General features: G+C 35.4%; 1 protein-coding gene across 1 annotated transcript in view; it reads left to right on the top strand.

Moving 5' to 3' along the window:
- Nucleotides 1-25,051, top strand: part of LOC123668537 (adenylate cyclase type 6-like) — a 143,271-nt gene that overhangs the window by 486 nt on the left and 117,734 nt on the right. The window contains exon 2 of the mRNA XM_045602270.1: nucleotides 16,992-17,189. Coding sequence (XP_045458226.1) covers nucleotides 16,992-17,189 — 198 coding nt within the window. The remainder of the gene's footprint in view (nucleotides 1-16,991; nucleotides 17,190-25,051) is intronic.

The following is a 25,051-nucleotide window of genomic DNA, read 5'->3' as shown; positions in this document are numbered from 1 at the left end:
AACTTGCCTTATACAGAAGTAATACAGGCCACTAAAAATGTGACATGATCTTTGTAACCGACTTCCAAAAAAATTAATTAGGTCCTATAATACATTTGCAACTTGTACGGGTTGTAATATTATCACATAGTATAAAGCAAAGTCGCTTCCCGCTGTCTGTATCCTTAGTTTTTCAAAACTACGCGACGGATTTTGATGCGATTTTCTGTAGTAAATATAGACCGATTCCAGATGAAGGTTTATATGTATAATACATGCATAATATAGTAGAGGAACTCTGATAAATTTTTTTTTAAGTGCGAAGTAGTGGCGGATCTCTAGTTTAATATATACTGTTGCTTGTCTAATTAATTGTTATATTACTTATTGGCAGTCTGTTTGTCTGAGTTGCCAAGAATGTATTTAACTTCATAGTTCGCGTAACTTTAACCGTGTTTGTGTTTACTGCTCCGCTTCGTAGTTTCCAATGGATTACTGTATGAAACAGTCATTTAGACTTTGTTTGACTATACATAATATACATACGAGTATATCTTGGTGAGAAAATGCAGTGACTATATAATAATACATTTTTTACCAAACTTAAACTTTATGGGCATAATATTTTTATAGAATATTTATACATAGATAACCGTGTCGTCGTTTTTTTACTATTACTTATTTAAAATTATGGTAAGAATTTGAGTACGGTTTTACTGTGTTTAAAAAAAGTTGCTAAAGATATTTCTTGTAGTAATTCATTCTGATTCAACTTTCGTATAAGTAAGATTATTTGATATTTGGGTGTTAAAGATTTAAAACGATGATATTTAAAAAATTAAGTATCCGAAAACATTAGAAAATTGCTAATAATATATTATAGCTATAGCAAGATTTATATTTATACTACTTCATTTTTTTAGTAATATATCAAATATAATGTAGTAATATCTCCAGATTGAAATCGCACCTGGCATTGAGATATTAGATATAGTATATTAAAAATCAGTTATCGATAATTTCTCGCTTTCTTTACCTCAAATCACAACGGTGAATAATGATATAAAATATAGTAGGTACGCAGGAAATAATGTAACTAAATTGTTGCTGTTGTTGCGATAAAATTCTATCAATAATACAAGTGTATTTTTGATATTCAATTTTTGATATGATATTCAAAAAATGTTTACAAGTGTATTCGTTAAAAGTCAACTGTTAAGCATTTCTATTAGAATTTTTTTTCTACATGAATGAATTTTCTACATGGCGCGAGCTTGGGGAGGCCTATGTCCAGAAGTTGACTGCAATACGCTGAACTGACTACATGAACGGGTATAAATTGTTTACTTGAAGAAATTACGTGAAACGTGAGCATGACTACGTATATCGGTGTATCGTTTTTATTATTAAACTAGCTATGCCCGCGACTTCGCCCGTGTGGAATTTAACAAAAAAGATATTGTTCAGTTCGCAGTGCTATAAATTAAATAAATTTATAAAATAAAAGTAGCCCAAGTTACTCCTGACTACATCAGCTATCTGCCAGTGAAAGTTCCGTCAAAATCGATCCAGCGGTTTCAGAGATTAGCCGGAACAAACAGACGTCTGTCTGACAGACAGACAGACAGACAACAATTGTAAAAAATGTCATTTCGGTATATGTACCGTGAATACATCCATATATATACATTTAGTAAAAAGCTGTTATTTTAATATTACAAACACTCCAATTTTATTTATTTGTATTTATAGGTACATATGTGTGTTTGTTCCTTCAAACTTCAATATGGTAGAAGCATTTGGATAAGTATTTGAAAATAAAATTAGATTTCTTGTATATTTTTTTCTTTCAAATGTCCGCTATGTATTTACAACGATTGAAAGTTATAAATTTTAGGCTAATTTAAAGCTAAACTATAATCTTTACCTAAATCTTCAGTAATTATGTTGGTGTGACAATATTGCTCAAAACCAATATGAAACTAATGGCTAAGTTTTGATAATATTCAAGTTTATTTTACGAGATCTTGTTAGAATCGAAATACCTTACATTCGGATAATTGACGATGTGAATTGAAGGAATAAAATATCCTTTATATCCTGAGTGAGATCACTGTTAATGGGCGTTACCGATTATCTTAGACTTTAAGTTTGGAAGTTAACGAAACGTAAAAACGTAATTTTTATTATAACTGACGAACACTGAAGTAAATACTTAACGGCAAAATAAAATACCACAATCATGAGTTCGCGCCATTTTTGGCGCCAACTTGTGGAGGCCTATGTCCAGCAGTGGACTGCAATAGTCTGAAATGATGATGATGATGATGATGAAGTATATGTAAACAAACAAGTATCAAATTATATGAATAATCATTTACTTAAAATTTTAATACATCAAAAACTTTTTGCTGCCATACTTTTTTTTTTAGAATTATTAATCGAAGTCTGTGACAGACTGGACTGGAAGAGAAGGGTGGTTATATTCTTTACTGCCGTAATCATACAGCAGATCCCATTTTAACGGTAGTGTTAAATTTAATCCGGTGAGATCTCTAATTAAAATATTATTTAACGATATTTATTTATTTATAGGAATTGTTTGATCATAAATTAATTATTACCTTTAGACTAGCTGGTTCACGGAAATTCGAAGACTTACTGGTATAATTAGATCACATTTTACTTCGATTAATAAATTAAGTACCAAAATAATCTAAAACTTTTGGTTTTGATAATCCGATTGAACATTGAAATACTATACTCTCAAAACTCTGCGGAGAAGGCCAAGACAGTGGCCCGCGAAAAATTAGTGTGGATGCCATGAGGACCGGCTTCTTTAAAGGGGACATAACAAATTACTATGGATGCCTAATAGCATCAGAAAGGCACGAAATCATAGTATATGAAGACAGGGGGGAAGATCTGAATTTCCTGAAAGCAGAAATTAAGCCATCGTCCCCAGTTGAGGGGCCGGTTCTCAGTGAGCCACCACTGAGTGAATCCGAACGCCTACAACTGAAAATAGCAGCACAGAGATCACACACCACTTCCATGACCAATAACAGTGAGCGGACTTCCGATACCCGCTTGGTGGCACTGCAGAATTCCATCCACAGATTGGTCTCTCCAATAAAGACGACGTTTAATTCGTCTCGCCGCGCGCCTCGACCTTCAACATCGACGGACCGACAGGCTATGGCTCTAAGGGAGTTTCTGAGGGCTGACCATCTAGGAAAACCGGTTAAGCCGAAAACTCACCGAACTAGGGCCGATAAGGGACAAGTAACCCCGCCCAGGCTAAGACCGGCATCGAACCCGCTGGACCATGCTGTTAACGCAATGGTTGAATTCCTAGCCATAGTAAAAGCCAATCGAGAAGTCAACTTGGCCACATGCAAAAAGATCTTGGAGGCCCATCAGCGAGGCAGCGAAGGTCTGCTAATGGTGCTGCTCGATGAGGCAGAGGCAGCCATATATAATAACGACACGTCCCAGGTTATCAAAGGACACATGTCAGGAAAATATATGGCAGCCTATAGCGGCACGGGTGGTTTTGTGGGCACGGCCGAGGCTGCGGGGCGGGAAAACACGTCACCAAAATTTTTAACACCTCCGAGGGACCCGGTTTTGGTGGTTGCCAAGTGCACGAGAGTAATGCTGGATGACAGGATGCTTGAGATGGCAAAATCCATTTCAGTTGATCTTGATGTCGACGCGGGCCTCGTGGGCTGGCAATTGCCAAAGCTGGAGTGGATAAACGGGGTACCTGGGTGCGGAAAAACGACACACATAGTTAGGAACTTCGATGAGAATGTGGAAATAGTAGTTACCACGACGGTCGAAGCTGCCAAAGATCTTAAAGAGAAACTAGCCCGCCGCTTTGGCGACAAAATCAGGTCTAGGGTACGTACTATGGCCTCCATTTTAACAAATGGATTCAAAAGGGGCACGAAATGTAACCGTTTAACGGTGGACGAAGCCCTTATGAACCATTTTGGAGCTATAGTAATGGCGGCTCGGCTTTCGGGGGCAAGCGAAGTTGTTCTCATCGGAGATGTCAACCAGTTGCCTTATATAGACAGAGAAAATCTGTTCGAAATAAGGTACTGTAGACCTTACCTGACAATCAACATCTCACGTGAGTTGTCCTGCACATACCGGAGTCCCATGGACGTTGTATATGCCATCTGCGAGGTATATATAAACATGTACTCGGCAAATCCCACCATCCACTCCCTCAGAATGAATGGATACACTGGCGCGCCAATACCAAAACTTCAAAAGGCCACCCTATACTTGGTCTATACGCAGGAAGAGAAAAAATTCCTGATGGACCAGGGATACGGTGCTGGAGAGGGATCGCGCGTCATGACCATTCATGAAGCACAAGGGCAAACCTACAGCGAGGTCATCATCGTCCAGACAAAGACCGAGAGGCTACAAATCCACGATAGTGTGCCTCATGCGGTAGTAGCGTTAACAAGACACACCAACACCTGTGTCTACTACACTGACGACGGTGATGACGCAATCGGCAGGTTCGTTAGCCGAGCGCTGGGTGCCTCGACAAAAACAATCTTGGAGCACAACCTGAAAAGAACCATCCACAAGCGTGATATGTCGTTGGCAAGGGCTCTGCTCAAGATGCTGGGATCAGGCGTGGCTCATGATATAGTAATAAGAAAGTAGATATATAAATATATAAATTCTTATATCCTTTTGGTATATCAAATAGTTACAAATAGCAGTTATTTTGCATGTTGATATATTTATTTAAATTTTAGTTAAGCTAAGTTTGATTATTAATATTATCTCAACTTTACACTTTATATAAATTTGATTGATGACTTACTGTTAATTTTTTATGCGAAGTAATTTTAATTATACTTGCTACACGGCATTAATATAATGTGGAATGTTGTGTACCCCGTGATGGGATACATATTAGATAATAATGTAATAGTGAATTATATATAATGTTCCATATGTATTTTGTGGATGTACCTATAAAATAAAATAAAAAAATAGATAAATAAATAGTTATGTAGTGAAATTTAAGTAAATAACAGAAATAGATAACTTATACATAGATAAACAAATAATAACTATATAAAAAATAATATATATATAAGAAAAAAAAATAAAAAAAAAAAAAAAATCCTTACTAACAGTAACATAGGTTAAGTGTACATTGTAAGTAGAACATAAGTGTACATATATGGTAACTAGGAAATAAGTGTACATATATGATAACTAGGCAAATAAGTGTAAATATAGACATAGATAAGAAAAATAATAATGTTAGAAATTAGAAAGCAATTATGTGTATACTTCTGCATAAACAGTATTTAGTAAGGAAAAAAAAAAAAAAAAAACCGTCGGCGTCGGACCACGTCCTAGTTTTACTAGGCAGTCACAGGACTGTCGATCTGTAGTATAATAAGTAGAAAAATCGCCTGTAGTATTATAATGCATGCATGATAAACAAAGGCACGGGCATTTTGAGCCCGTGGATCAAAATTTATAAATAAAAAAAAAAAAAAAAAAAAAAAACATTGAAATACTCTAAGATTACTTTTATAATATTCTATAATTATATGTTCATTGCAAAGGTTGTCGTAAAATTTAAGTTTCCTAGGGCATTTTGGTAAGGAACATACAAATATAAAAATAAAATAATAATTAAAACACGCTAAATGTAAATTTGTATTTTACACATTATCGGAGTAGTATAATTGAGTAAATATAGTAGTTCATAAAACAAAATGTTGTGTTCTCGCACTAAAAATAGATTTGATTGATATCGTAGGCCAAATCTGAAATACAGTCTAGTAATTTTACTTCTGTTTGTTGATACGCGTATTACAACTCGTCATTCTGGCTCACATAATCATAACACTTCTAATCGACTTCTTTTGAAATAGCCGTAATGCATTGTTTTTCATGCATTTTACACTTTATAATTTTCTAACATATGATATATTTTTAAATAACACGTTTTGTAAGCTTAGCAAAATCAAATATCAAAAAATCCATTGCATAAAAAAATCTTCATTGACTTTAAAAACATAATATGTTTTGAATATGAGTAGTTTAATGTTTATATTAACTGTATAATTAGTTATATTATTGTATATTGATAATACTTTTTAATAAATTAGTTATTGAAGATGAGTAAGTAAGTAATTGTTTACAAAAAAATTTAGGTATTTATCGTAGGGACTTTTTTTATTTTATAACACATTATTACATAATTGTTCAAAACTTAAATTAATATTTAGTTACAGGTAGTTGTCGTAGAAATAAATTATGTTCATTCGATGACGAGAGCTTCGTTGACAGTTGAAGCTCTTATCATGATTTTATTCAAGAACCGTGGCGGAATATCTTTTTTTTTTTGTTATCGCAGGGGAACTCATTTACGGGTGATATCCAGGATGCCCAGGTAGGCATTCCTAGACCGTATGTCGGCTTCAGCACTTGGGGTGCAATACCGACCAAAACCCCTGCGGGAGTCTTCAGCCGCTTTAATTGGAGGGTCTCGGATCTGCAGGCAACAGGATCCCTCCAGCGACAGGCTCGTCTCGGCGAAAAAGCCAGGCTTCTCCTCCATGGAGACTGTACGATACATCTGAGACCTTAAGATTATGAGAATCAACCCCGACCTAGATGCTAAAAAAAACCATAGGAACCGACACCATGAGGACTGACTTGGCTAACCAAAACAGACCCGATCTTTAAAATTTTACTAAAATTACTCACGTAAAATCACAAGTGTACTCAATGAATCTCAATATCTGTATCTATATGACTTTGTGTATGGATATGGATTGGGGACTGAGTTACCCTCGTCCGTAGGTGTATACCCCGTGGTTGGAGACTGAGTTACCCTCGTACGTAGGTGCATACCCCGTTGTGAAACCGTACACGTGGTCCCTGGGTGGTGCCTACCAAGTGACATAAGAAACGCTCCGTCCGCCACTTAAAACGGACGCGTACATTGTGTTTCGAAGCCGCTCTGCCACTTTTAAAGTTTCAAAAATCTAAAAAAGTGGTTTTTTCGTTACGAAAAATAGGGTGCTATATATCAAAAGTTGCGCCTTTGTGCGTTCTATAAGGTGATGTAATTTGTTTTGATGAAAAACTGTGACAAGTATTTTTAAAATTGAAAAAACGGTGAAAAATTGTGATTTGTAAAATTTCAAACGAAAACGCTGCGGAATAGAGATGAATAACCTATCGATATTTTTGTCGCCAGACGGAGCTTATTAAGTCCTACAATCTGACATGCGAGTCGGATTTTTCCGGTTGAAACTCGCGGAGTTATTAAAGAAAAACCCTCGACCCGCCTGGGTTCTTTTTTCAATAAAAGCCACGTAGCCCAAATTTTAACTATATTCTCTCACCTTACTAATCACATGAATACAACACTGCTTCAAATCAGTATTATTTACTCTTAGATCTTCTGTAAAGTAAGGATAATTTCGCAGTCGTTCTACTCCAGATTTTAAGCAGGATATTTCCTACTGTGCCCTTCTTCAGTATCTTATTAAAAATAGCAAAATTAGATTTGTTAATGACAACTTACACGCACTGATCTTATTTTACCAACTTACGGTGCTACTAAATCTTTCGTTAACTACAATAAATTATGCTAAGGTTTTGTGACAGTATTACGTCTAATCTGTGGCCTGACTGACCTTTCATATGATAAAGCAAGAAGCACGGCACAATTAATTTCACTTTTAAGATTTTACGCCAATTTTCATAATAATTGTGAACTAATGGCGTATCATGCTTTTTGTACATGTTTATTTTAATGGGCTTATTTTAATTAGGACTGGTTAGATTTTGAAATTTCTATGTAAAGTTTTTTAATCATTCAGCTAACTTTTTTTTTCGTTGACTAGCTAACTTCAGGAGCTTTAAATGTTAAATTATGAAGACGCAATTGAAAAGTAACACGCCGAACAGCAGCGAAGGCAGAACTAAAGTACCTGGCGTTTTGTGGTAGATAAATAGATCTCTTCCGTGAATATTTTCCGTTACTACAACTTTTAATAACTTTTTAAGCATTCAGTGTAATGATGTACTACAAAAGAAAATTATATGATAGCTTAAATGCTCAAGATTACATTTTAATTTATTTGCATAAGGATTAATAGTAAATAAGAGTAAATGGCATGGAAATTAATTCAGTTTTCATACAAGAGTCAACTTAATGATAATGATGAGATATGCTGTCATGAAGTAATGTTTCGGACTTTAAAATAACTATAATTCTCAAGTCATCACTTTTATAATATGATAATTTTATAAATAATTTGTTACCACTAATGAGCAAAGTGATGAACAAGAACAAAGAATGGAACAGTCTCCAGAGTTCTGAGTTTCCTTATTTCGATACCTATACGGAAACTTCTTGCAAACAAGGCAAATGAAAGTAGCTCAATCAATATCGAATTATCTTCCTTTGATCATTTTTCGTATCGCTGACCAACTTATTCAACGGTTCTATAGTGTTACATTGTCAACAAGCTTACATATATAACTATGTCTAAAGGTCAGGGAAATACATTGAATCTGATGTCTGAAACAAAATGGAATGATAACGATTGCATTCCATAAACGAAACTAAAATTCCAAATAAAGTTTAAAAATGGAATATTTTTTCTAATCTATATATTGCTTACTTCTTTATCAATTAAATTTTTATGTCATAAAATGATAGTCTTTTTTTATAGCGTAAGCTGCTGAAATTATTGAGGTAGGGCACAGCCATACTTTCCTTGAAATTACGAAACATAAGATCAGACAAAATCCTTACAAAAGATCAGAGCTAAATAATACTGTTCTGCAAGTGGTGTTGTATACCTCACGTGAGTGAAGTATCAAGTATCGGACAATTAATAAACGCTTAGATAAACTCTTCACACTCATCGGCACCCAGTAAGATTTTCTCCTGTGTCGGAGGTCCGGAAACACACATAATACGCACAAACGCCCAGACTACGATAAGCATCTATATGGCCAAAACAAATATCTGTCGTGAGCGGGGATCGAATCCGCGACCGCCAGCGCAACAGTGCTTGTGATCGCTACGCCAACGCGTCATGTCAAACTCGTGTAAAAAGCTCCTAAGAGGGTTTGGTTGCATCACAATTAATCACTGCTGCTGAAACGGTTGCATTTCGATTTATGCTCCTGGCACATTTGTCACATACAGACTACTACACGGATGATTGAAGTCGTCTAAGTTTTTGAGTTTGTGTTGTAAGATTCAGAAGAAGATGTTTGTGTCGGACAGCTTATTTTATCTTACTATGGACATACAAATGTAATTTAAAGTGAATGAAATAGTTTAATTAAAAAAAATACACTTCAACTTTTTCATTCAAAAATAATTTCACATCAAAATTTGCTTCGTTAAGCAGAGATAGTAGAAACACGAAGTCATTCAAAGACAGCGAAACATCAGACGTTTCATGCGTGACAGAACGCGATGCGTTGTGCGTCATTTAAAACACTAATTCCAGTAATCACATTACCAAAGGTAGGTATACCAAAAAAGAAAATAATTCACGCAAACCCATGTGGCTTCTACATATACATACATATTTTTATCCTTCACGCGTAAAAAATCGGTACTTACAAACTAAATTGTACATTTTAAAGATGTTGTTTAATTGTCACGTATCACGCGTTTAGTAATAAAAAGTTTAAAAATATATTATATGATACATTTCATTTCATTTACATTTACAACGTAATACAAATATTAACAATGTATTCACTTTCATTTGTTCGAAGGACTAACCTAAACAAACATTGAATTAGAGATATTCATACGCATCGTCTGTTTGTTTATGGCAATCATTAATGTGCATTATAGGTTTGATAGGAATTTTAAGGTGCGTATTTTGTTTGAAACATTACAGAAAATTATTAAAATACCCTTTATTAAAAATTAAATGTATAGTGATACGTTTTATTGCGTCTTTTTTAAAGTCCGCGCTTCTCAACCAACCTGATTGCGTTTTATGTTATTTTTCCTCGACTACTGAAAAAAAAGAATAACAGCTTGATATTAACCTCAAAATAATATATACATGTATTATTTAGATACGTATGTAGTTCTGTAAGTATGTATAGCATCGTTGGAATAGTGTCTACATAAATTCTTCAAATTATCAATTTGAGTTTCTGCAGGTCATTCTCGTAATAGTTTTTATGTTGTATGGTTCGACTTTATGTACTCGTAACACGTGCTAACGTGATAACGTGTTACGAGTAGCACTAGCTACCCTTTGTGTAACTGGACAACAATGGGTTACTTGAGGATAGGCCGTCATGTAACATAACGGTAATAGTGGTAAATTTTATCTGCTATTTAATTATATCGGTATTTAAAAATACACGTATTTTAATCTGAATGTGAGATTATGCATTTTGTGTAACATTTTTACAGCTCATAGCTATAACTGATCATGAAATCCGAGAAAAAATTTAAACGTAACTTTTTTTATACATCTAGGTCGGCAAATAAGCGTCCGTCTCACCTGATGGTTAGCGATTACCGTAGCCTGTAGAAGCCTACAATACTACAAACATCGCCCACTCACAAAAAGCTCTGATCACCTTACTTACCACAGGAATACTGGTCGCTTGTAACAGTATTATTTATCTGTGATTTTCTGTAAGGTCGCGGTACATCTCCAGTCGGGCTGCTTCAGACTTTGAGCAGGATATTTCCCGCTAGGCTACAAATATTCTATTTATATCCGATATATGAATTTTAATAGTCGGTAATAAATATTAATAAAATTTACATGATTGTATTTCAAAATGTAATTTAATTCGAATATTATTAAAATGATACTTCAAATAAGATTTGCTAGCTATGGATTATGTTTCAAGTCAATTTTCATGAATGTTAAACATTAATTTTTATCTTGAAATATATGTAATTGACTTGTTTTACTTTTACTTTGTTATTGAATAGAACTGCTATTATTATTATTAAGATTGCAAACGCAACGTTTACTTGCTTGGACTAAACAGCTTACTGGGAATATAAATTAAACCGTTTCTTGTTGCTTTATACTTAAACGATAGAATTCAACAAGTCAATAAAGATTGACGCGGTTTTCATAATAAAAATTCTTAATTCGTGTTAGAAACGGAACAGATTTCGTTTATTGTAATTTCCTGCACAATCTTCTCAATATTTCTTTCTATAACAACTTTGTACTATTATTACAAGACTTACAAAAATTGCTGTATTCATCCAACAGTATTCGAGGTTTACACCAACACAACTACCGATTCATTTTTATTTAAGACGACGCGTTGGCGCAGCGGTCACAGTACTGACCGTTGCGCTGGTGACCGCGGGTTCGATCCCCGCTCACGACAGATATTTATATTGGCCATATAGAATTTTGTTGTGTCCTGGGCGCTTGTGCTTGTTGTGAGAAAACCCTACTGGGGTCCGTTGAGTGTGAAGCGTTTATTTATTTATTTATACTAGTGGTTGCCCAATGGTAGAAATTCGACCATAATTAATTTAAATTATAAGTTTGAACATTAAACAAAAGAGTATGTATGCTTGTGTGTTTCAAATACATGGTAGTAAATATTAATCGTTATATTACAGGATATGATTGTCTTACGGTAATTTAAACAAATTTTAACAAAAATTTTGACAAATTCAATACTGGGGCAAGTATCCCAATGGGGTGATTGCAAACCTGGTCAAGTTCAAAGCCGCCAAAACGCAGGTTTGTTTGTTCTCCGCCAAACGGAGTCCTTTCAACTTGACTCCTACTTTCCGTGGTACACCTGTCCCTGTGTCCGATACCCTCGACCTCCTTGGCATAGAGTTGAATTCTAACCTCAACTTTGGCAATTACATTGAGTCCAAAGCGCAAACTGCGACCAGAAAGCTTGGCATCTTAAATAAGGTTAAGCGATATTTCACGCCTGAACAGCTTCTTACGCTGTACAAAGCTCAAGTCCGATCGTGCATGGAATATTGCAGTCACTTGTGGGATGGCTCAGCTAAATATCATCTCGCCACACTGGACTCAGTGGAACGCAGAGCCAAGCGGCTAATCGGTAATGCCAGTTTGGTGAAATCTCTTCACACTCTGGCTCACCGAAGAAAGGTTGCCAGTCTAACGGTCTTTTACAGGTTATACTTTGGGGAGTGTGCCCTGGAGCTGCACGAGCTCATACCCCCATCTCCTTTCTTCCATCGGACTTTCAGACGCACCGCAGGCTTTCACCCCTACCTGATTGATATACCTTTCATACGTACAAAGCGCTTCGAGTCATCTTTTTTAATGCGCACAGCCATGGAATGGAATTCCCTGCCGGCGTCTGTATTTCCGAGTTCATACAACCCGAACATGTTTAAAGCGCGAGTGAACAGGCTTCTTCTGGGCGAACTCGCTCCATCTTCGACCTCGTCTGTGCTCTAGAGCTAGACTGAGGTCAAGAGTAAGCCCATAACATAATAAAAAAAAAAAAAAAATTTAAATATTCGAATACAAAGCTAGTAGTGACTGCATTGGTAGGATTGAACCTCGAAAGCAGCTTTCCACGACAAACTTAATTCAAATATTCGTGTTTATTCTTAGCATTCATCCATGATAACGGAGAAATGAGATTGCTTGTTTCACCTACACGCCTCAGCCGTTTTTCGACTGCCTCGAATTCGTCGTGCACGCAAATTATTAATTATGGCGACGTAAAACATCACAATGTAATGTCAGATAATATATTTGGAAGAAAATATTTGTAAAATATTTTTATATTTATAAGTTTTAGTCCCTCAAGCGAAGCATTTTTTTTAATAATAAATAAATAAATAAATGATTCATTTATAGTTATTATTAAATTTATTTTATAAAAATACTAATTTAATTTATTTTACTTTTATTTATCTTTATTTCTAATTTAACAATTATTTCTACAACTATGTTCTACAATGAAACTGTAAAATAAGTCGGTTTATAAAAACATTTAACTTGAATTTATACCAAGCCTATGTGATAAAAATAATAAATTGCGTAAAACGCTAATCTTATTTTCGTGCGCTTTTAATTATCAGACTTCGATTACGTATGTACGCTGGTTTCGGTGCACGACGAAGAATTGTAAATTATTTTTTTTATAAAATTATAAAATAATGGCCACAAGCGTTTCATAAAGTTCAAACGGAAATTATTGAAATTGTTCAGCTAAAAAAACGAGATTAAAAAGGATAAATGCTTTACAAAGTTGTAAACTTTGAATTACTCGATTCGTGTCAAACCTTATACGTGTATAATTTTAATCGTCCAAAACGATAAACACATTTTTTTACTGCGTTTCTAAACAATCCTGATCCATACAAGCACGCTAGTATTATATATATATATATATATATATATATATATATATATATATAATACTAGCTGCCCGGACAGACTTCATTCTGTTTTCTGTTTTGACAGAAGAACTTTTGAGTTCATAGTAAAAAATTATTAATAAAAAATTCATTATTATTTATATATATATATACTAGCGGTGCCCGCAAGTTTTCCGCGTGGGATTGAATACAAAAGTTATTTTTTAGTTCGCAGAGTTATAAAATAAATAATCATAGACAGACAGACAGACTGAAAAAATTGTAAAAAAATGTTGTTCTGGTATATGTACCGTGTATAGATCCATATACATTTATTTAAAAAGCGGTTATTTTAATATTACAAACAGACACTCCAATTTTATTTATTTGTATAGATGTATCAAAGAAATATTTTCATAATATATTGCATTAACTTCGCTTATCACAGCGTCAATGTAAGCAAATAAAACCAAGCACCAGTGCTTTTTACTACCTTGTCTTAAAAATTTAGTTCTTGCCTACTTACAAACTTATTAATACTGAAATAAAGTATCGGCTATGTTCTTCAGAAATATTGTATCGTTTCACTGGAGAGACTATTTTCAGTCGATTCTTTCGGTTCTTTCGAAACCTGCAAAGAATTCAACAAAGTTTCGTTTATGTATCAGTATAAATGTATACTATACAGACACTCTTCTTTCTCGTGGTTAGATAAAACGAAAATCCAGTACTAATATTTAAATAACCGTCAACAGTGGAAATGCGTTGATTTGCGCGACGTTGATGGATGAATGTGATCCATCATTCAATATGAATTGCTAAACATTGGTTACTAAACAACTGCTAGCTTGTAAATGGTATCTTTTTTTTTACTGAAGCGAACTGCTTAGTGTAATCTATTTTCACCTAAATTCATAATTATAGTCAAAACAATAATAACATATAATATTTGTTTAAAATAATAATAATAATTTATTATTAGTTATTGATATTTTATAATTTGTTCTTAAGTTGTGAATTTTTAATACGTACAATATTGTAAAACTACAAAGTATGATTATTTAATATACATATCGAATATGTACAGTAATATATTGTCTCTAATATTTGTCTTAAAACAATCACGTTGTTAATGCAATGAAGGCTGCTTTACTTCCGCGCATTCGAATATATAACAAAATTCTCTAGGGATACAAGATAGATTTTTACTGAAACTCTAATCTATACAAATAAATAAAATTAGAGTGTCTGTTTGTAATATTAAAATAACCGCTTTTAACTAAATGCATATGGATGTATACACGGTATATATACCTAAATGACATTTTTTACAATTATTGTCTGTCCGTCTGATTATCTGTTTGTTCCGGCTAATCTCTGAAACCGCTGGATCGATTTTGACGGGACTTTCATTGGCTGATGTAGTAATGAATAACTTAGGCTACTTCTATTTTAGAAATGTATTTATTCTATAACTCTGCGAACTGAAAAATAACTTTTTTGTTAAATTCCACGCGGACAAGGTCGCGGTATTAGGGAGAACGTAGATGATGATTGATACACAAACCAAATGTTGCTCTTTCAACCAAAAGCTGAAGAATGAATGACATATACGTTACTTTTTATCTCTACATTCGCGTGGACACAGCTTGTAACTAGCTCATATTAATATTTGGTAAATCTTAAGTTGGATGAAGATTGAGGAAAACGGGGATGTCTAGCGTGAACTTGGGTAGACCTATGTATATCCGGCAGTGCACTGCAATAGGCTGAACTGAAATTCTAATTTACATAAACCTTAATAGTAGTTTATGCAACTGTCATATAATGAAGGTTATTAAAACACGAGTGTGAGTTTATGAAACGAGCGCAGCGAGTTTCATAATAGTAACGAGTGTTTTAATACCCGTGTTATATGCAGTTGCATACACTACTTTATCTTCACAATGCAATTAATCAAACAACAAGAGTAAAAGCTGACGATAGTTTATTTATAATAATTGTTCAAATTTTGGATGGTACAATTCTGAAAGTTAATGTTAATTTTCATATAATTTTCTAGATTTTTCTGGCAAAAGATTGTGAGTTAATTTTGTTGCCAATTCTAGAATATCCGGAGGCGTACAAATATCATCGTCGCTATCCATTTTTAACTTTTAATTTATTAAATTAAATTCACGCGTACGTGTATTGTCACAGTGATTTTGCCGCCATTAAAATCTAACCAATGAGAGCGCAGCTGCGCGCATGCGCGCGATGTTATAATGAGATTTTACGATATCGATGTGGATATTATACCATCATGTGAAATTGCTTAAATTGAGTGTTTTGTTGTCTGCGCTATAACAGTAGTAATTATAAGTCAAGTATTGGAAACATAAGTAGAATGTTACAACATTAGTGTAGATAAAATAATATAGAGGGACTAATGTAACAGTTACAGTGCTTTAACTCATATATTAATATTCATATTCATATACCAGTAATTCAAATCGTATCCGTGTGTGGCATATAGACTTAATTTCATGTGTATTTGTAATTACGTAAAAAACAACAAAACATAAGCATTATTATATTTATATTTGTTCTTTTTCGATGTACGTACGAGATTTTGATACACGATTAAACTTTACGTTAAAGCTGGTACAAATCAGTTGTTACTTGTTAGGTTTTAGAAACAAGATTGCACTTAAAGACATCTGCATCTTCGTGTAACAATTAAAGCCGACTCAAAACGAAGTTTTCGCGAATTAATATTCCGTATATTTTAGATAGATAAATATTAAAGTAATTTACTTTTTTAATTTATGAAAACATATTGTTAACATTTAAATTTGTTATTCTAACAATTATCAAAATATTGGATTTTGTATTAATATTACTCTTATTGTTGATTCGTTTAATACCGGAATAGTACAAAAACGTCGACACAATCTTTTGCTTGGTTAATATTGATTCACTTAATTTACGATTAGTCAGTCGTCATTATCTGTTTTGTAGGGTAGTTACCAAATAAATACTTTTATCATGCACATTTATTCTTCTAATAATTTTATAGCCATTAAGCCCAAGAATAATAATATTAATTTTATAAGATTGTATTGATTGTAATTTGATGAGATTGTAACGTTCTTACTATAATTGTTATTTGTTGAAGTACCGGAAGAGCATAAAGATCGTGATACCATCTTCCGAATAGTTGATACTAATTTTCTAATTAGTCAGTTACCATTTTTTAATCTATTGGCGCGATTATTGTCCTATAAATATGATAATTTGTAAGTAAAGAGGCAGTTATTGTTTAATTATTGTGCGGCTAGTGTTGCTGCTCGATAAGTGGTTAGTGTGATAACTTATTTGATATAGTTAAAAGTGTGTGTGAATGGATAACTATTGATTTGAACTGTGAAATAAGTGTTTCCTTTAGTGTTCTCAGTCGTTTTCTACAATATGTAGGTATATTATAAAAAAAATGTCTCATCATCATCAATCATGTATATAAATGTCTTGTTACTTATTTTTCCTAACGTCGATTGTTGACTTTGAATTATAAGTATACTGGATTTATGTTTAATTTTTGGTTGTTAATAAGAACATGTATGTTGCGTATGTGCAGGATGCGATGCGCGGGAGGCGAAGCGCGTCGCTCCGGTCGGCGGCTACGTCGCACCGCGCTGACGAGTCAGGTCGTAGCACCCCATCTGCTCCGCACCGCGCCTTGCCCTCCCCAGCTGACACCCCCGTACCAAAGAAATCTAATTGGGAAGTCATCGAACATTTTTCTTCCAATCGGAATAAGAACAGTCCCACTTCAGTAAGTATTACTTTTATTTAAAAATATTGTAATAAAATAGAAACATAGCCTACCCAAATGTTACAGTTCATAATTACCAATTTTAACTAAAAATTAATTAATTCACAGTTCATAATTATGAGTAACGTGGTCAGTATGGTGCTTTAATACATCGCGACAAAACAATATTATAATAACAAAAATCTTTGTAGACTACTCTAGTCTTGATAATAGATTTAACAGTCCTTTGCACGCTTCATGCCTACAATAAGCTAGTTCACTTTACCTCGTTGCTCCAATCTTTGAAAAGGACACTACTAAGCCAGGTCTGAATATATTAATTAGGTCCGGAAAAATGTTTCCTTGTATTTAATTCATCGTCATTTTAAATTCAAGATAAGATTTTACAAAATTTATTTAAATAAACCGTAATATATATTTACCATTTAGTTCGTAATTTATCGTCATCTCGTAGGTGGTGTCCGGATGCCGTTGCTGTAGAAATTTTGGGACTTCTTATTAACTACTATTGATTAAAGAATCCTGAAGATACCAAAACAGATATAAATCTGAAGGTGCTAGATCGGGGCTATGTATATAAACATCGGCTTTCGATTAAATTAAAAATCATCAAAATCGGTACACCCAGTAAAAAGTTATGCGGATTTTTGAGTTTCCCTCGATTTCTCTGGAATTTCATCATCAGATTCTGGTTTCTTTATCATAGTACCACACCAGGGATATTTCCTTTCCAACAAAAAAAGAGATATCAAAATCGGTTCATAAACGAAGAAGTTATCCCCGAACAAACGAAAATATATATACATATACGGTCGAATTGAGTAACCTCCTCCTTTTTTTGAAGTTGGTTAAAAAGTAATTATTACGAGTTCGTTTAACACTTAATGAAATTAGTTTTTAAAAGTCTCTCGAAAATTATACATATAACAAATTTTTTTATTCCATATTTTATTACATAGGTACCACAATATTTATAAATACTGGTATATATATCAAATATAATTAATATATTGATTAAAATTCTAATTCTTTTTATTTTTAATTAGAGCTTAAGAACGGCAGCCACAACTTTTAAGTAAAGTTTAAAAATGTAAATCGATAGGACTTGTTATATATATTTAGTATTATAAAACGTATAGTATAATAAAACGTATTACCCAAATTGTAAAATATATTCAATGTAGATAAAAGAATGTGATGACATGTAGATTTTTTTTTTATTTATTTATTGTCATATAAAATGAACTAAAATACTGAGTATTTTTCGTATATAACAGTAAATAAATAAAAACAAAATATATTTAATTAAAAAACATAACATGAAACAAGGCTTTATGATCTTAGACCTTTGCCTTTACAGTTATTTAAACAAAAACACTGAATTTATGCTTACATTCCTTTGGAGCGAAACGCTAAGTTGCATGCCATTTTTTTTCAAATCATCTACATCTCAGTCATTAAACATCAGTTGTATCGTTTGTTAAAAAATCGTATGAAAACAATAACTTAACGTCTGAAATAATAATTTCAAGTGCGAAATGTGAATATAACATGTGAAAGTTACGGAATTAAGCATGGTTACCGCAAGTTGTATCATTTGTTAATCTTGGAGTCGAGATCGTTTTTTACGTACTCCTGTTCGAAAATAACTTATAAAGTTGCAAAACGGCGCATGTGTGGCACTCCCCATAGCGCCGGAGCTAAGGTGAAGTCAGACGCGGAGCTCAAAGGTATTATAATAGCTTTAAATTCTTCCTCTAATCTCAAAACTTTAACCATGGATATCTCCATATCCCCACCCTCCGTCCTCCACCCCCCAAAACCTCATAATTCGGTTTTTCCTAGTCTAAAGCTTAGCCAAAGACTACCCATATCTAAACATCTAAACTTATAAATAAAATTGAAGTGTCTGATTTTAATTTCAAAATAACTTCTTATACTTTATTCATGTGCATATAGTTATTTACACGATACTAAAACACAAACAAGCTAATATAAAATTTGTGTTTGTCTATCAGTCTTTCTGTTACATAAAAGACTAGTCGTTCTGTTAAATATTCGGAATAGCTGAAGCGATTTTTATGTGTCTTTCACTGGAAGAGAAAAGAGGTTTTGACTCAACATATGGGCTACTTTGAACTTTCTTTAACTTTTTGAATACTCGCGAAATCAGAACTTACGCGGGAAAATATTCTACCGCGTGCGAGTACCTACCGCCCAGATAAGTAAGAAATAACCAAACATTTTTCTATTAATTACGACATTTTTGCGAGTAAAGCAACTGAAATCACAAAATGTTTAAATTATTATTAATATAAATAATAAAATAATACATTTATAATAATTTTATTTTTATAATAATTTATATTTTATATAATGTTAAATAAACAAATAAAATAACTACATTCAAGTCTTTATAGTTATTTTTTATTCACATTATAAATTAAAAACGTTTTAAATGTTTTTCTTTATGTACACCTGTCTCTGAAATGGCTAATATGAGATAAAGGAGGCCACATGGCACCAAATATTTTTATAACATAATGCCCATAGGATTAGGATTAGGCCGTTAAAAAAAATAAGTATCCAGATAATAATATTGCTGAGAAATTGGATACATTTGCTAGGACGATTAATTAAAAGAAAAATTAACAAGTTTTCGCAACATACATAATTAAATAAACTATAAGAAATAAAAATGAAATAGTTACAAGTATGAAGAAATTAGAAGCAGCTATATTTAAAATTCATTTTTATATTTTATGAAGATTTAATAATTGGCTCGTCGTATTTATAAAATTAGAAAGTTCTATAAGCGTGTTGTTTTCAGTACAAAGAAGTGCATGTAAAAAGAAGAGTGTTGAGCAATGTTTTAGATTAATTTATTATGAGAGCAAAGCAAATGGTAGTGAAAAGCGTCGAAGAATTTAAATCTCTTTCTTTAATCTTTTATATTAAAAAAGATATACTTAAAAGAAAATATGAATTTTCTACGAAAGCGAATTTTTATGTGATGAAAACAGTTTTAACTTAGGTGCAAATTTAAAATAGGATAATTCATTGTGTTAGAAGAGTTTTTAATTGTTTTTTATGTTAATTGTTAAATGTTGAAACTTCATGTAGAAATAAACAGAATCAACGATAATATTTGAATTGATTATGTAATAATTGTCATAATCACCGTCTCTAAATACTAGCCGACCCGTGCCTACTTCGTTGGGCGTTAATTATTTTTCATCATCATCATCATCATCATCATTTCAGCCTATCACAGTCTGGACATAGGCCTCAACAACTTCACGCCAAAAACGGTGTGAACTCATGTGTGTTACCCATAATCACCACGCTGGGCAGGCGGGTTGGTGACCGCAGGGCTGGCTTTTTCGCACCGAAGACGCTGCTGCCCGTCTACGGCCTGTGTATTTCATTGCCAGTAGTTGGATGGTTATCCCGCCATCGGTCGGCTTTTTAAGTTCCAAGGTGGTAGTGGAACTGTGTTATCCCTTAGTCACCTCTTACGACACTCAATATTTCTAATTATTTTTGTGATGCAAATATATACTAAAGTTTTCATCTCGTTGGCGTTTCTCTGACTTGATTTACATTATTTTTCACTGAAGTTTTTGTTCAAAACAATTAAATATAGCCTATATCACTCCTGAATAGTGTAGCTATCACTTAGTAAAACAAGACTCGTCAAAATCGGTACATCTACGAAAAAGTAGTCGAGTAAATATACTTATTATTATCAAATGGAACAGTTAGATGTATTAACGCTTTCTCAAATCTTTGCAATCATATTGTTACGTGTTAGGGTTCGAAAGATTTGGAGAGAAAGACCTGCTGACTCTTTTCAAGACTTTATTCACTAGCACTAGGTCCAACACAAAGCACTAGGTTCAAACACTAAGCACTAAGTTCAAACACTAAGCACTCACAATGTCCTATGTCGTAGCCAATGTCGTAGGTCTCGCTGGTACCACTCTTGATCACTAGTTTTCACTCTTGAAGTCGCCTCGAAGATCGCTCAAACTAAACTGCACTCGCTCGCCTCCCTGCGGCTATTTATATCGGCCGACACGAGGCCCAGACCATTCTGGAAAGTTCGCGCATGTGCCCGGTTTTCGAGACTATACTTCTACAAAGTTCCACAGTAGTTCCTCTAACGCCATCTAGTATTGAGTAGAGAGTTTCATGCGGTCTCTGTCTTTGCGTGGTTTCAATGGTTGCCGCTAGATGGCGCTAGTTTCTTTGTGTGTCCTTAACACTACTCCCCTCTTAGAGATGCTCGTCCCGAGCATCGTTGTTGCTGCCATGGTAACGCGCCAGACGGTCTATGTGTACCACTTTGAATGTCCCTCTTGGTTGCTTTTGAATCCTGTAAGTCACATCATTCAGTCGGGTAACCACTTTGTATGGACCGTCCCACTTGGTCTGCAACTTTGGCGATTTCCCTTTCCGGTGGGTTGGGTTATGCAGCCACATCAGTGATCCTTCCTTGAAGCCGCTCGTGTTCGATTTCCGGTCGTATCTGGTTTTCATGTTCTCGCTTGACTGTAACCCATTTTCCCGAACCAAGGCGTGTATATAGCGCATTTTTTCCCTTATATCGCTGACATAGTCTTGTACGGTATTTGGTTCCTCCGGTGACCCTCCAGTCAATAGGTCTACTGGTATTCGTAATTCTCTACCGTAATTGACATACGCCGGGGTAGCTTTTATGCTCTCATGCTCGGCGGTTCGGTACGACAGAAGGAAAAGCGGTATATACTTGTCCCAATCCTTTTGTTTGTCGTCTACCAATTTCGCCAAATGCCTCTCAAGGGTCTGGTTAAATCTCTCAACCATTCCATCAGACTGTGGATGGTACGCGGTGGTCCTCTTCTTATGCATACCCAAAATTCTGCACACTTCTTGGAATACTTGCGATTCGAAGTTCCTGCCCTAATCAGAATGGATTTTTAGAGGCACACCAAAGCGACATATCACTTCTTCGACTAACTTAGAAGCGACTGTTGTAGCTTCTTGGTTTGGTATGGCGAACACTTCGGGCCATTTGGTGAAGTAGTCCATGACGACCATAAAATACTTGTTTCCCGATTCCGTTACAGGAAATGGCCCCGCTACGTCAACTGCAATTCGCTCCCACGGTGCACCGACGTTATACAACCGCAGGTTCCCACGACTCCTGGTCTGTGGTCCTTTTACAGCAGCGCAAGTAGTACATTTGCGGCACCAGTCCTGTACATCATCTCGACAATGCAACCAGTAAAATCGTTCTCGCACTTTTGTTAACGTCCTCTTGACACCTAGATGACCTCCTGATACGCCATCATGTATTTCACGGAGAACATCTGGTACTCTCGTTCTTGGGACAATTATCTGAAGGTGGAACTCTCTGCCGTTAGTCTTCTCCCATTTCCGGTAGACTATTCCGTTTTGAAGTATCAGACTGTCCCATTGAGCCCAGTACGCCTTAGTAACAACGCCAGTGGGCGCAACCTCACTCCAGATTGGTTTTACGTCACCCCGTTTCTTCCATGTGATGATGTGACGAAGGTCGTCATCTCTTTCTTGTGCTTCCCTCATAGCATCATTCTCCCAGATACCCAAAGGACTTGCTCTTGTTAGCTTTAATGCTACTTCATTAGATTCTTGCTTAACACAATGTTTGCAGTCTTCCGAACACGGTCTTCGTGAGAGTGCGTCGGCATTCCCATGCATTTTTCCGCTGCGGTGTTCCGCCTTGAAGTCGTACTCCTGAAGCTGCTCAATCCATCGAGCTACTTGACCTTCTGGGTTCTTGAATTGTAGTAGCCACTTCAAGGCCGCGTGATCAGTTCGCAGTAAAAACTGTCTGCCGATGAGATATTTGTTGAAATGTTGTAGCGTCTTTACAACAGCCAAAAGTTCTCTTCTTGTCACACAGTGGTTTCTCTCTGGCTTGGATAAAGATTTGCTGAAATATGCAATAACTACTTCTCTTTCACCCTGTTTTTGAGATAACACCCCTCCAATGGCCGTGTTGCTTGCATCCATGTCGACTATAAACCGACCTTCGGTTTGTGGATATCCCAGGATTGGTGTTTCACACAGATGTTTTTTCAGTTTCTGAAAAGAATCTTCACAAGTCCCATCCCAACTAAATGGTCGTTTATCTTCTGTCAGCCGATGTAATGGCTTGGCTATCTCTGAGAATCCCTTAACAAAACGCCTGTAGTATGAGCACAGTCCGAGGAATGCCCGCACTTCGGTTTTGTCCTTAGGGGTAGGCCATTTTTGGACTGCTTCCAGTTTCTCCGGGTCTGTCTGGATTCCATCACTGGAGATAACATGGCCGAGATAACTGACCTTATTCCTGAATAAACGACACTTTTTCGGGTTCAACTTTAATTTGGCCCCCTCTATTTTAGCGAAAACTCGCTCCAAGTTTTGCAAATGATCCTCGAAGTCACGGCCGACAATGATGACGTCATCTAAATAGACTAAGCAAGCCTCTCCAACTAAGCCTGCCAGTACACACTCCATGAGTCGCTCGAATGTGGCAGGTGCATTGCACAATCCGAAGGGCATGACTTTAAATTGCCATAAACCTTTACCGGTCGAGAAAGCTGTCTTCTCCTTGTCTTTTGGATGAATTTCCACCTGCCAGTATCCAGATTTTAGATCTAGGGTTGAGAACCATTTCATGCCACTCAAGGTATCCAAAGTGTCGTCAATTCGAGGTAACGGGTAACTGTCCTTCTTAGAGACATCATTGAGACGCCTATAGTCCACACAAAATCTCGTGCTACCATCTTTCTTCTTCACTAATACAACAGGTGAGCACCACGGACTTGCAGACGGTTCGATAATCTTATTCCTTCTCATGTCCTTCAAAATGCCTTCAACTTCTTTTTCCTTTGCGATTGGCATCCGTCTTGCTCGTTGACGAATTGGTCTCTCGCTTCCGGTATCTATCCTGTGCTGGACCACCGACGTTCTTCCAAGGTCCCCTTCGTGACTGGAGAAGATATTCGCGTAGCGCTGTAAAAACTTCTTGGCTTTCATGCTCTGCGAATAAGTAAGATTACTCTTGCAGTCATCGAGTAGCTCAGTCACTAATTCGTAGTTGTTGCACTTTGCCAAGTCTGCGCCTTTCATCGAACTACACTTTTTCATCCAGACAACTTCTTCACATTTTCCAATGACGTCACCTTTGTTCAAGCAGATCTCGCGATCATCGAGGCTCAAAACCTTGACCACAGCGTTACTGCTTCCACTAACAAGGTTTCTCGCCGTCATAAGTTTTTGCGCCGATGTCTTAGTAGGTGTGTCTTCGATCAACACGCATCTGTTTGACTTTTTCTTTCCAGTTGTCGGTAGTTTCACCAACACCCGAGCTTCCGCTCTTCCAGGTATAATGACTTTCTTCACACAAGCAACTTTCCCGCAAGCACCACCAAGAATGAAGATTTCTTCTTCACCACACTTGAAAACTCCGTCAGTGACATTAATTCTGCAGTTGTGTTTCTTCATAAAATCCAAACCCAAGATGCAATCATCCATAATCTCAGCCACGATAACGTTATGAGAGTATGAGGACCCCCCTACATACATCGTAACCGACATTTCTCCCAGGACGGGTATTGGCTGACCGGAGGCCGTAAGAAGCCGAGAGTTAATTCTCCTCTTGTGTCCCCTTGCGGCTTTTACCAGCTTTGGGTTCACTATTGTTCTAGAGGCTCCTGTGTCTAGAGTCATTTTGCAATCCGTCCCGTTAATAGTCCCCTGAATCGCAAGACTATTCCCGCTGCATGCCTGGGAGATAACAGTTATTGGGGCTTCCTCCGCGTCAGCCAGTACTCGCCCCTTAGTCCTGG

Source organism: Melitaea cinxia, chromosome Z (genome assembly GCF_905220565.1).
Source record: "Melitaea cinxia chromosome Z, ilMelCinx1.1, whole genome shotgun sequence".
NCBI classification, from domain to species: domain Eukaryota; kingdom Metazoa; phylum Arthropoda; class Insecta; order Lepidoptera; family Nymphalidae; genus Melitaea; species Melitaea cinxia.
This window is presented reverse-complemented; position numbering and strand designations above follow the sequence as displayed.